The sequence below is a fragment of the Globicephala melas genome, chromosome 19, assembly GCF_963455315.2.
Source record: "Globicephala melas chromosome 19, mGloMel1.2, whole genome shotgun sequence".
NCBI lineage: Eukaryota > Metazoa > Chordata > Mammalia > Artiodactyla > Delphinidae > Globicephala > Globicephala melas.
Window position 1 is genome coordinate 26,317,750 of NC_083332.1, and position 13,414 is coordinate 26,331,163.

General features: G+C 44.1%; 1 protein-coding gene across 2 annotated transcripts in view; it reads left to right on the forward strand.

Moving 5' to 3' along the window:
• GPT2 (glutamic--pyruvic transaminase 2) overlaps window positions 1–3,919 on the forward strand; it is a 35,913-nt gene extending 31,994 nt beyond the window's left edge. For both annotated transcript variants that reach the window (XR_004034430.2, XM_030833065.2), the window contains exons 11-12: window positions 70–182; window positions 1,449–3,919. Coding sequence is in view for 1 of the 2 variants with exons in the window: in XM_030833065.2 (XP_030688925.1) it covers window positions 70–182; window positions 1,449–1,539 (204 nt within the window). In the remaining variant the exon portion in view is untranslated. The remainder of the gene's footprint in view (window positions 1–69; window positions 183–1,448) is intronic.
• Window positions 3,920–13,414: the final 9,495 nt, after the last annotated feature.

The following is a 13,414-nucleotide window of genomic DNA, read 5'->3' on the forward strand; positions in this document are numbered from 1 at the left end:
CTTTGAGATTGTAATGTTTGTACAGTGCGAAACCAGGAATGAATCCTAAGTTCTGTCCCACTCCCACAGGCCCATAAGATGGCCCCCGACATGTTCTACTGCATGAAGCTCCTGGAGGAGACGGGCATCTGTGTCGTGCCCGGCAGTGGCTTTGGGCAGAGGGAAGGCACCTACCACTTCAGGTACCACTTCCTCTGCACCGGCGGGCTGGTCCCGGGTTTGTCTTGGGAAACTTGGGCTTCTTAACATCAAGGCACCTACAGAGACTGGGATGTGTGGAGCCCCTGTCCCCCCATCCCACTCCCATTCTGTCCTGCTGCAGAGGTAGCTGAGACCCTGTGCCAGGGACTAAGGAAGACTGTGGGCGACGCCAGGGTCATCTCCTTGACTGCTCTATCTCCCCTCCACTGCCCCCATCTATCATATGCCATCTGCAGTGTTCCCGTGCTATGTTTTCTTTTCCTTCCCCTGTCCCTTTTCAACTCTGTGATGGTATCATACAGCATCCAGGAGCTCAATAGCTTGTCCATTGCACCAAAAGCCTGCTGAGATGTTGCCTCTGAGACATGGTGGAATTGCTGTGCCTCCTTTCACAGGCATGTGACTCTGCTGGGCGAGCCGGAGCAGGTCAGCCAGGTCTTCCGCTGAGGCCAGTTCTGTTCCAAACAGCACCCTCTCCATGCGCAGCACTCTCAGATGTTTCCTGCAGCAGATGCTAAAAAAAGAAATATCATGGGCTTAGCACCTGGGGCTAAGTGTTGAGGCAGTGAAGGTCCGTGGGTAGGGCCCCACCCCCCATCCCCCGCAGTGGACAAACGTGTGGGTGGTGTGGATGGCCTTTCCACCCTTGTTGGATTCACCTTGGCAATTCACAGGTCATTCAAGAGGTGGTTACTTCTCCAGGGCTGCCCTTAAGGCTGGGAAGCAGGCTGACCGTATTGGAGGGAGGAGTTAGTTACCATGGCAATGTGGGAATTCCTGTGGAGGAAAGTTATGACTGGAGGTTCTCACTGTGAGACTGATGGTGGAGATGGAAAAGGCCTGTCTAGCAGGAATGGAGTCTCGCTCTGTAGCCATAGGAAATACCAAGAGTCGTGCGCTGGAGAAAGTTCTATGCACCTGTCAGAGTGTTGGGCAGACCTTCTGTGATTATGGGTGGATGTGTTAGTGAGCTGAGATGCTGCCACCAGCTTATTGCTTTTGTTCACGTATACGAGTTGGGTAAAAAAATGTGTGAATGGTGGGAGAAAGTGGTTCAACAAGTGCCAGGTGCTGTCCAGAGCCTGGAGCCATCGCAGTGGACAAGACAGGCCTGTCCCTCCCCACACAACTTGCCCGCACCACCTGGTCTCTGCAGCTGCAGGTGGAGGAGTGACCTGCCAGGTTCACTTCTCTCCCCTTTTCCAGAGCCACTTGTCTCTGACTGACGCTGTTCTCTTTCCTGACAGAATGACCATTCTTCCTCCGGTGGAGAAGCTAAAGACGGTTCTACAGAAGGTGAAGGACTTTCACATAAAGTTCCTGGAGAAGTACGCGTGACGACTCCTCAGGCCCCAGAGGGAGACCTGGCCCTCAGCCTTCCTCCTGATGCCCACCCAGCCCAGACTGGATTCGCCCCCCCAGCGACTCCGCCTCAGGCCTTACGAAGGCCACTGGTCGCTTTCATCGTCATTTTGCCCCAGGAGACTTCTTTCTTTGTGCCTTGATGTTGGGAGCACCTCTCTTCTGAGCAAATGTGAATTGGGGTTGTCTCAGAAGCCCTGTTTTTTGATGCAACCAAAGTAGAGGGGACTTGCTCAGCATATATGGTGGTGTTTTCTGAATCTGTTGTTGTTGCTTTTGGAAAAGTCTTTTGGGGTTGAAACAACCAGGGTGTGTTGGGTGAGCTGTTTCAGATCTGGAGAAACAAGGTGTCGGGAAATGTATAACTTAACCATGGTGAGGACTGGAAATCGCAAACTCACCACCATGATCTGTGAAATAAAACCTTTAGCAGTATGAAAATCTAGTCCTTCAAACAGGAGAGCCTAGAGTCCACTGGAGGCTCCGAGAGGGCCCGCCCTTCTGACCTGGAGGCAGGCAGCCTGCTCTCAGACAAGAATGGTAAGGGCAGCAGCGCATGGGGCTGGACCGCATGCCAGACTAGGTGGTGGCGGGCACCGGGGGCTATGGCCAAGGTCAGAGGGTCCTGCAGGGGAGGAGTGGGTGTGAGCCAGGCTCCGATTTGAACCGGGCCTCCACGTGGGAGCACACAGCAGGTAGTGAGGACTCTGCACACACGAGGGCTTTGGGTGAAGGGTTCTCTTGGGCATGCTTAGGCTGGGACGCCCGTCCAGGGATCTCCTTGGACTCCAGGGGCACAGGGTTCAGCCCAGCAATATCCCAGTCACGTAGAGGGATTCTACCTGGTGGTGTGTGGATCCATCCCACTGTTACCCAGCAAACAAGCAGTCTCATCCAAGGGCTTGAGTGAGCCTTTAGGTGATAGTAGGGCAAGGAAACACTGAAAACGTTCTAGTGAGGGAGGGGTATCCTTAAGGACATGAAGACAGTTAAACCACACCCCCTTCCCATAGTGTTTGTTGAGTTGTTTCAAGCGGAATTTGGTCCCTTTCCTAGCTCTTAATTGGTCAAAGTGCCTGGTAGCGTGGCTGCTGTGTACATGTGATCCGATTCAAAGTTTATAGAAGTATTTTACCTTATATGCAAAGTGTTTTGCCTCCACATCTGCTTCTGGCTCCCCTCCCAGACTCTGCAGACTGTCCTGTAGCATCAGTCATCTCTCGGGGGAGGGGGTGGGAGTTGGGGGATCATCCACCAAGTGCACAGTTTCCCTGGTATGAGCAAACCTGGGTGCAGGGCCCAACCTGTGCCCCCAGAAAGTGGGCACTACGGGTGGCAGCAGGCTTACGCCCTCTTTTCCTACTGTGGGCCTTCCCTGGTGGGCGGTTAGGGAAGCCAAGGCCAGCTCAGGAGTCTGGGGATCCAGCAAGTCCCAAAGTGGAATTGAAGGGACTGGAGAGAAATCTGAAAAGGCTAAAGGAGTGAGCTTTGAAAGCAGCCTCCTGTGCTATAATTCCCATGCCGGGTCCATGCAGGGGATGCAATAGGAAACTTCAAACTGTCCTTACCACTAGCATTACAGTCCCTATGAAGAAAGTAGCCACAATCTCAAGTAACAAAGGGAATGTTTGGGGACTTTTTCTTCCTTAAAAATTTGAGAAAATTGCACTTGTGCTTGTTGATGGTATAAAAACCAGGATGTGTCCCAGAGTTGTGAGATTTCTGGTGGAAAGGTTAAATAGTAGAAGCTAGTATATTTTTTATATTTTTGTAACAATTGCTTTTTTCATGGGGGGGTGGGGTAGGGTTAGTATTTGTAGTTTTAACAAGTCCAGTAGTTTTTTTAATAAATCTCTTCAGATTATAAATAACCCCTAAAAATTTTGCAATGTTTACATGATTTTTTTAAAAAGATGTCATATACACTTGGTTTGGTTTTAAAATAAATGAGTAAAAACTTAATAAGGTCAGCTGGTTTAGGAGGTTAACTTCATTCAGGTAGGAACGCTGATCATGATAGATTTGATTTTCTGCAGATTCTGATGTCTTGTTTGGGCACCACCAGAGTAAGTCGTTTGTCATTTGAGGTCGCACTTTAAATCCACACCTGTGAAGTTTTCTGCTGTTCATCTAGATCTGCCTGTGGGGATGCTGGGCTATACCTTGTTGGTCCATCACCTTGCACCTTGAGGCCGAACTGGTTGTCCCCATGTTTGTGGATTTGCAGGAAGAGCTGACAGGCCTGCCTGTCCCTGTTTGCCGTTCTGGATTCTCGTAGGCATCTCCTGACAAAGGTACTTCGTGATAAGCTCTGGTGGAAATTTCTGAACAATAAAATATATGTCCAAAATGGTGACTGTGTTTAACTTGCTTTGTAGTTTAAATCTAAATATCAAGCGGACATCACTAATTGTATATCTTCACTCTTATGTTCATTCTTACGTTCCTAAGTCACAGCTTTTCAGTTTCCATTCTTCTTAGGTGTCAACTCCAAGGACTCTGGGCTGCTTTTTATTGCTTGAGGTGGGGAAACTTCACCGATTCTTTAGAATGTTGTTCAAATGAAAACAGACCTTGATTTTCTAGTGGAAGTGAAACAGGAACTAGCAGCTTCTTCGCAGGGGGCAGGGGAGGGCAGGCAGGCAGGGAGAGCCAGAGAAGCAGTCCTGAGGCCAGTGGGGAAAGGGGAGCTGCCTATACAAGCGATTTCATTCATTTCCCTAGCCTTTCCCAGATCCATGTCAATGTTAAAGTGTGGTTCTGGGATTCAGAACTTTATTTTTCACTTAAAACAGAAACGTCTGTCTTTATTATAGAAAATTTGGAAAATATATTTTTTAAAAAATAGGATTCTTTCAGGAGGAAGACATGGAAACCTACTCAAAGTAGCTTCAGCAGAAGAGAATTTATTGTGTCATGTAAGAGGAATTTATTGAAATCCTGGAGGGATGCTGACTTTAGTTTTGATGTGCACTGTTAAGTGCAAAGCCTGCCTGTCCATCTGTCCAGTTCTGCATCGAAAAATCCCACGGAGGGGCTCTGCCTTGGTCCACATGCCCTTCTCTGAACAGTCACTGTGGCCCTTGAGAATAGAGTCCTTTGGCTGGCCCTGTGCATGAGCGGTGGTAGAGGAGGGTCTAGAATGGCCAGACCCCTCAGGGCCATTGGAGGAGAAGCTGCTCCCCACAGAAATGGGGGCTGGAGGTGGTGCCACACCCACAAACCTCATTTAACCACAGGTGGCTCTTTAGAGAGGGGCTGGGGAAGGAGGCGGTGTGTTCAAGGCAGGTTGAAAGTCATTACTGGTTGATAACCAAGGGGACTGAAGATGCTCTGCACACACACACTGTACACACACATACACACACACACACAGGGACATGTGCATCTTCTTGTCTGGGGAGCAAACTTGGTGTAGTTTATTCTACAAAGATTTTATTAAATAGACAAGGATGGGGAAATACAGTAATTATTCTAGACTATTTTTGGTATAGTGTTTGCTGTAAACACACCTAGAAAGCTTTCAAATGTTTGATTTGAAAGCATAAGCCACAGACTTCTAGGGAATGGGGAATCAGAAGCTAATAAGATGTGGTCACTGTCCTCAAAAAGCCTACAGATGGAATGGCCACCAGATGGTTCAGTGCTCAAATCCCATCCACCCAACAGGGCTGGGCTTAAAAGAAGAATGTGGGTGACGCAAAGGAGGGAGGGACTGATGCTGTTCTCTACCTAGTTGGGGGTGCCTCTACCTACCTCTACTCTTTCCACAATGCCTTCTGAGGTCTTCCATATATCTTCCTTTTGGGCTTCATCCTGCCACCGAGCCAGGAGACCCCTCAAGAAAAAGAAAGATGAAACTCACTGCCAGACACCCACCCAACTCTCTTCCTTAAGAGGGCATGTCAGTTAGAGTTTCCTATTTCATTCTCCCACTTGAAAAAATAAGAGGCACCCACACACCTATGGTCAATCAATCTATGGCATAGGGGCAAGAATGTACAATGGAGAGAAGACAGTCACTTCAATAAGTGGTGCAGGGAAAACTGGACAGCTACATGTAAAACAGTGATTAGAACATTTCTTCCCTCACGCCACCTACAAAAATAAACCCAAAATGGATTAAAGACCTAAATGGAAGACCCCAAACCATAAAACTCCTAGAAGAGAATGTAGGCAGTACATTTTTTTTTTTTTTCGTTACGCGGGCCTCTCACTGTTGTGGAGCACAGGCTCCGGACGAGCAGGCCCAGCGGCCATGGCTCACGGGCCCAGCTGCTCCGTGGCATGTGGGATCTTCCTGGACCGGGGCACGAGCCCGTGTCCCCTGCATCGGCAGGCGGACTCTCAACCACTGCACCACCAGGGAAGCCCGGCAGTACATTCTTTGACATAAATCGTAGCAATATTTCTTTGGATCTCTCTCTCAAGGCCAAAGAAATAAAAGCAAAAATAAACAAATTGGCCTTAATTAGACTTCAAAGTTTTTGCACAGCAAAGGAAACCATTTGCAAAATGAAAAGAACATACTGACTGGGAGAAAATATTTGCAAATGACCTGACTGACAAGGGGTTAATATCCAAAATCAGCTCATACAGTTCAAGGTTAAAAAAAAAAAAAAAAAAAAAAATGGGCAGGGGCTTCCCTGGTGGCGCTAGTGGTTGAGAGTCTGTCTGCCGATGCAGGGGACACGGGTTCGTGCCCCGGTCCGGGAAGATCCCACATGCCGCGGAGCGGCTGGGCCCGTGAGCCATGGCCGCTGAGCCTTCGCGTCCGGAGCCTGTGCTCCGCAACGGGAGAGGCCACAACAGTGAGGGGCCCGCGTACAGCAAAAAAAAAAAAAAAAAAAGGGCAGAAAACCTGAATAGACATTTTTCGAAAGAAGACGTAACAGATGGCTAACAGGCACATGAAAAGATGCTTGATGTCGCTAATTATTAGAGAAAGAAAGAAAAAAATACCACCTCACACTGGTCAGAATGGCTATCATCAAAAAGTCTACAAATAACAAATTCTGGAGAGGGTGCAGGGAAAAGGGAACCCTGCTACACTATTGGTGGGAATGTAAATTGATACAGCCACTATGGAGACAGTATGGAGGTTCCTCAAAAACTAAAAATAGAACTACCATATGATCCAACAATCCCACTCTTGGGTATATATCTGGAAAAAATGAAAACACTCATTCACAAAGATACATGCATCCCAATGTTCATTGCAGCACTGTTTACAATAGCCAAGACATGGAAACAATCCAAGTGCCCATCATCAGAAGATTGGCTTAAGAAGATGTTGTATATATACATACATACACACGATGGAATACAGCCATAAAAAAGAATGAAATAATGCCATTTGCAGCAATGTGGATGGACCTAGAGAATATCATACGAAGTGAAGTAAGTCAGAGAAAGACAAATTGTGTATTGCATCACTTATACGTGAAATCTAAAAAATGAATGTGTATAGCAAAACAGTATCATATAGAAAACAAACTACTGGTTACTAGTGGGGAGAGGGAAAGGGGAAAGGACATGATAGGAGTATGGGATTAAAAGATACAAACTACTATATATAAAGTAGATAAGCAACAGGGATATATTGTACAGCAGAGGGAACTATAGTCATTATTTTGCAGTAACTTTTAATGGAGTATAATCTATTAAAATACTGAGCCACTATGCTGTACGCCTGAAAGTAATATAATATTGTAAATCAACTACAATTTAAAAAAAGAATCTGTCACTAAAAAAATTAGAAGATATAGAGTCGTCCCTTAGTATCCATGGGTGATTGGTCCCAGGATCTCCCAGGATACCAAAACCTGAGGATGCTCAAATCCCTTATATAAAATGGTACAGTATTTGCATATAACTCACACATATTCTTCCATATACTTTAAATCATCTCTACATCACTTATAATACCGAATACAATGTAAATGCTACATGAATAGTTGTAAATACAATGTATATAGTGGCTGGTGTGTGGCTAATTCAACTTTTGCTTTTTGGAATTTTCTGAAAAAAATATTTTTTGATTTGAGGTTGGTTCAATTCACAGATATGAAGGGCTGACTCATGTTTTTGTGGGGTTTTTTTTTTAACATCTTTATTGTGGTATAATTGCTTTACAATGGTGTTTTAGTTTCTGCTTTATAACAAAGTGAATCAGTTATACATATACATATGTTCCCATATCTCTTCACTCTTGCGTCTCCCTCCCTCCCACCCTCCCTATCCCACCCTTCCAGGTGGTCACAGAGCACCGAGCTGATCTCCCTGTGCTATGCGGCTGCTTTCCACTAGCTATCTACCTTACGTTTGGTAGTGTATATACGTCCATGCCTCTCTCGCTTTGTCACAGCTCACCCTTCCCCGTTTTTTTTTTTTTAATCTCCTCCCCAGTTTCGTCTGCTTTGCTCTGAATGCATAACCTTGAAGTCCTTTTGAAGATATTAAATTTCAAAACTGTAAAAACATCGAGAATCCTAGTGATGCTTATGTCAGAGCACAAAAGTGTACATTAAATCACAGTGTAAAACAAAAAGTATTCTGATTATCAGAGTAAAGATGTTCATGTGGAAAAACTAGAAAATAAAAGTCAAGGAAGAAATTTTAAAATCCCCTGTAATTCTCTAACCAGAATTAGTCAAGCCTACATTCCTTTTTTGGGGACGCGCCACATGGTTTGCGGGATCCTAGTTCCCCAACCTTGACCAGGGATCGAGCCCAGGCCCCTGGCAGTGAAAGTGTGGAGTCCTAACCACTAGACCGCCAAGGAATTCCCCTAACATTCCTTACTGTCCTTTTCCTGAGAGTATTTTTATATGGTTGAGACGTATGTGTGTGTTTAGATCCTTTTTTTTTTCCCCCTTAACATTAGAACATGCTAATAAAAGTGCCTGATGAGCAGTTTGGTTGGCTACTTCATCAATGCTATGAATAAATAGTCATTTGGCTAACTGCACACTTAAGCATTTAGATTATATACAGTTCCTGGGTTTTAAAAATAATGCCACTTAATACATCCATACATAGAGAGGGTATTCCCCTCCCTCACCCTTGTGTTTTAAGGCTTGTTGTGGAACATGCTCAGGAGTGGGTGTTTTCCATGAACCGCCAGGTCCTTCACCCCTGAGGCAGAGCAAGAGCTGGGCAAATCATTGTGCACACCTTGGCTCTAGCACTTACCAGCTAAGAGGTCACTGAGCCTCAGTGTTGCCATTTGCAAAATGGGACTAATCATACCTATTCATGGGGTAATAGAACAACTGTGAGCACTGAATAGGAAAATGTATGTGTGTGGGGGGGAATTAGCATATCTCATGCAAGTAGCTTCATTTGTTGACCACTTTCTGTGATAATCTGATTAATCTTTAGAGCAGTGCTGATATGATACATGTTCAATAAATGTTTAAATTGAAGGGAAAAATACACCCTTGGAATGCTAGATACAATATGAAAATGACACGTAGAGGAAGTGAGGACTCTTTCCCAATACTTCTGAACATACTCTGCTAGACAAAGTACACAGGTTATTTTTTCTGTCAGTGGTAACTTTTTTTGTCACAGTTTCTGAAATAAAAATGCATTGGGTCCAGTTACACTAGACTCCTTATGATGTAGGTCCAATAAAAAACAACACTTTTACAACTCTAGTGAAACTGGACATTTGTTTTTGGTGCAGGTCTATCTTGACGTGCTGGGACCAGTTAGGAACCGGTATTTACATGGAGTTGTGTCCTCTCCCAAAAGGAACTTTGTGGACCTTTTTCCCTTTATGGTTAAAGTAAGCTGCTATTTGCCGTTTCCACCTTAAAACTTTAAAACAAAATGCTCCCAGTCGTTTGAGTCAGCATCATGGTACACTTTGAGTGACAGAGCCCCACTCCAGGAGTTAGAGTGCATATGTTAGGATTCTTTTGGTTGTACATGACAGAAAACCAAATCTGAGAAGTCAAGAAGACCTGGAGAAGTCAAACCTACATTCCCCAGGCTCCCTTGCGGCTATGTGTGGCCATAAATTTAATGGGACATCATAAATAGTGTCATGTGGCAGCTTCTGGGAACTTTCCTTAGGAGAAACCTGCCCTGTGTCCCTTTTCTTCCTTGTCCTGTCCTCTAACTGCTTGGAATGCATGGGTGACAACTGAGACATGACAACAAGTGTTTCTTGTGCAGAAACACTGTGTAAGATTTTGCTATTATTTTTGTTGTTATTACTCCACCCTAATCCTAATGACATAATCTTTTGTGCTTTCAGAATCATTTGCCTGGAATTTAGCTTGATCATCTCATCTTTGTTACTTACCAGGGCAGCCTAATAAGTGTTGGCAACAGTCATAGAAATGCTAACAACGTCTGTCACGCATGTAGCACTGGCTGAGTAGCTGTGTGTCAGGCACAGTGCTTGGTGATGGGGAACCAGCAGTGAGTAAGACGTGGTCTAATGGTTTATAAGGTTGATGATGCTTATGCTGATAAGAGTGAGAGAAGTAACAGTGATACACTGTTGATAGGAGTATAAGTCTGTACCATTTTTTTGGGAGAGCATTTTGGCATGGTCAACATTAAATATACACATGCCAACTTTAAAACTGCAGTAACTTGGGATTTCACTGGTGGCGCAGTGGATAAGACTCCACACTCCCAGTGCAGGGACCCAGGTTCGATCCCTGGTCAGGGAACTAGATCCCACATGTATGCCGCAACTAAGAGTTCCAATGCCACAACTAAGGAGCCCACATGCCACAAATAAGGAGCCAGTGAGTCGCACCTAAGGAGCCTGCCCACCACAACTGAGACCTGGTGCAACTAAATAAATAAATAAATATTTAAAAAGAAAAAAAAAACTACAGTAATCAAGACAGTATGGTATTACTTTAAGGAGAGACAAAAATAAAGAACAGAATAGAGTCCAGAAATAGAACCACATACATTTATCACTTTGGCATAAAAGAGACCACACACACACGTATCTTTGACACATCTGTATTGACAAAATAATTTTTGACAAGCATGCTAAAGCAATCCAGCAGGAAAGGAAAGTCTCTTCAACAAATGGTGCTGCAACACCTGGGTATTCATATGGGGAAACAAATGAACTTCAACTCCTGCCTCACACATGTGCAAAATTTGGGGTGGATCATAGACCTAAATTTAAGAGCTAAAATGATAAATCTTCTAGAGGAAAAACGTAAGAGAAAAATCTTTGCGACTTATGATATAAATATTTCTCAGGACAAAAAGGCACAAATCTTAAAACAAAAAAAATTGATAAATTGAACCACATCAAAATTAAGAGCTTCAGGGGCTTCCCTGGTGGCGCAGTGGTTGGGAGTCCGCCTGCCGATGCAGGGGACACGGGTCCGTGCCCCGGTCCGGGAGGGTCCCACATGCCGCGGAGCGGCTGGGCCTGTGAGCCGTGGCCGCTGAGCCTGCGCGTCCGGAGCCTGTGCACCACAACGGGAGAGGCCACAACGGTGAGAGGCCCGCGTACCGCCAAAAAAAAAAAATTAAGAGCTTCTGCCTTCTAAAAGGACATGATTAGGAAATTAAAAGGCAAACCACATGCTGAGAGAAAACATTTTCAGAACATAAATCTCATAAAAGTCTTGTAACAAGAGTATATAAAGAACTTCAAAAGTCAATAAGACAAACAACCCAATTAAAAAACAGAGGTGGGATGAACTGGGAGATTGAGATTGACATATATACACTATTATGTATAAAATAGATAACTAATGAGAACCTATTATATAGCACAGGGAACTCTACTTGGTGCTCTGTGGCGACATAAATGGGAAGGAAATTCAAAAATGAGGGGATATATGTATACATATGGCTGATTCACTTTGCTGTGCAGCAGAAACTGACACAGCAGTGTAAAGCAACTATACGCCAATAAAAAAAAATTTTGTTTTTAAATGGGAAAGACTTGAACAGACACTTCACAAAAGAAGATATACAAATGGCCAATGAGCACATGGGAAGATGCCCAACATCATCAGTGACTGAAAGGAATGCAAATTAAAAGCACTGAGATGTCACTAGAGTGACTAAACTGAAGAAGATTGACAATACCAAATGCTGAAGGCATGGAATAACCAAAATCTCGGGGGTGATGCAATCACTTTGGAAGACTGCTGGCTTCTTACAAAGTCAAACATACATCTACTTAGTGACCCAGTAATTCCACTTCTAGCTAGGTGTTTCCCTAAGAAAAATAAATGTCCACACATGTCCACAGAGGCCTTGTCTGCTAAGGCTCTGTTTGGGAACCCCTCCCTGCACTGTGGCCTGGAATCTCTCATGAGGCAGAAAGCTGGGGCCATCCTAGGGCTCCCTTCATTTGGTCCCCATCTCTCAGGGAACACTGTCTTGTGTTGCCTGTTGTCCATTGTCTGAAAAATATTGTTTCCTGTGTTTTTTCCACTCAGTTTTTAGTTTTTTAAGGTGGTTGGGTAAATCCAGTGCCCGTTACTCCATCATAGCCTGGAGCAAAATTTTCCTGTTCCATGTCTTCATAGGGCTGTGTGCTACACTGTTACATTCATCTGTCAAAAATTATAGAACTGTCCACTTAGGATTTGTGTATTTCACTGTAAGTAAATTATAACTCAACAGACTTTACTGGGGTTGGGAAGGGAATACATGTGTCCCTTGATCCAGAAATTTCACCTCTAGGAATTTATCCTAGAATGTTTTCCCACTTGTGAAAGATGTGTTTGTGTATGTATATATATATATATATATATATATATATATATATATATATATATATGAAATAAAATTTATATTTTAAGGCAGGACAAGAAAAAATTAAAGATAAAATTCTCTCTCTGTGTTTGTTTGGGCCGCCTTACCCCCTCCCTAATGTGCAGCGCACATCTACATTACATTAACCAGAGCTCCTCAAAGATGGGAGTGCCTGCTCAACCACAAAGATCTCTTTTTTTTTCTTTCTTCGGACACTAGCAGTGTACATTTTTAGAAGAATAATGTTCTTTCCCATCTCTGTAGGGGTCATGATGACTTGCTTCTCACTTTGTACGTGCTTACCTGGACTATGTAACCTTGGTGAACTTTATGTAACGTATCAGTATGTCATTTTCATGTACGATCTTTTGTCTCAAAAATGTATATGACTGTGCCTTCAACTTCTAATAGGCATTCTCAGAGCTTTCTGAGAATCTGCTTCCCGAGTTATAATCCTCAGTTTGGCTTGAATAAAATGCCCTTTGTTTCTTCTTAACTTGACAGTTAATTGAATTTTCGTTGACAGTATTCAAGGATGTTCTTGGCAGCATTGTTGGCCATAGCAAAAGAGGGGGAAAACCTACATATCCACTAATGAGGGATTGGTGTATCCCTCCAAATGAATACCATGCAACTGTTAATCCAGATTAGTACATCTGTATCTACTGACATGAAAAGTCATCCAAGATCCACTATTAAATTGAAGTTGCAATTGTAATTGCCGTACGTAGTACAGTGGTGGACATCTCAGTATTGTCTGATCAGACTCACCCTCTCCTGGGAATGTTCTCCCCCCACGTCAGGAGCTGCCTCACTCTAAGGTGACTCTGTACCCCCTGGACTGCAGATGGATCAGTAAGTCCATTCCCACGATTGTCTAACTTGAAATATACTCTAATTCTCGAAAGGCTAAATTATTTTTAAAAAATGAAACTCAAGCCCCAGAGAAAAACGTGGATCTTGTCTCATGGAGGAAAGCGGTCTTCAATGAGACAACAGAACTGACATTCAGAGAAGATCAGAGATGAGAGTCCACGGCACAAAGGCCTTCACGGGTTTTGCCTTGAATTTCTTCAGTTGTTTTCAAAGT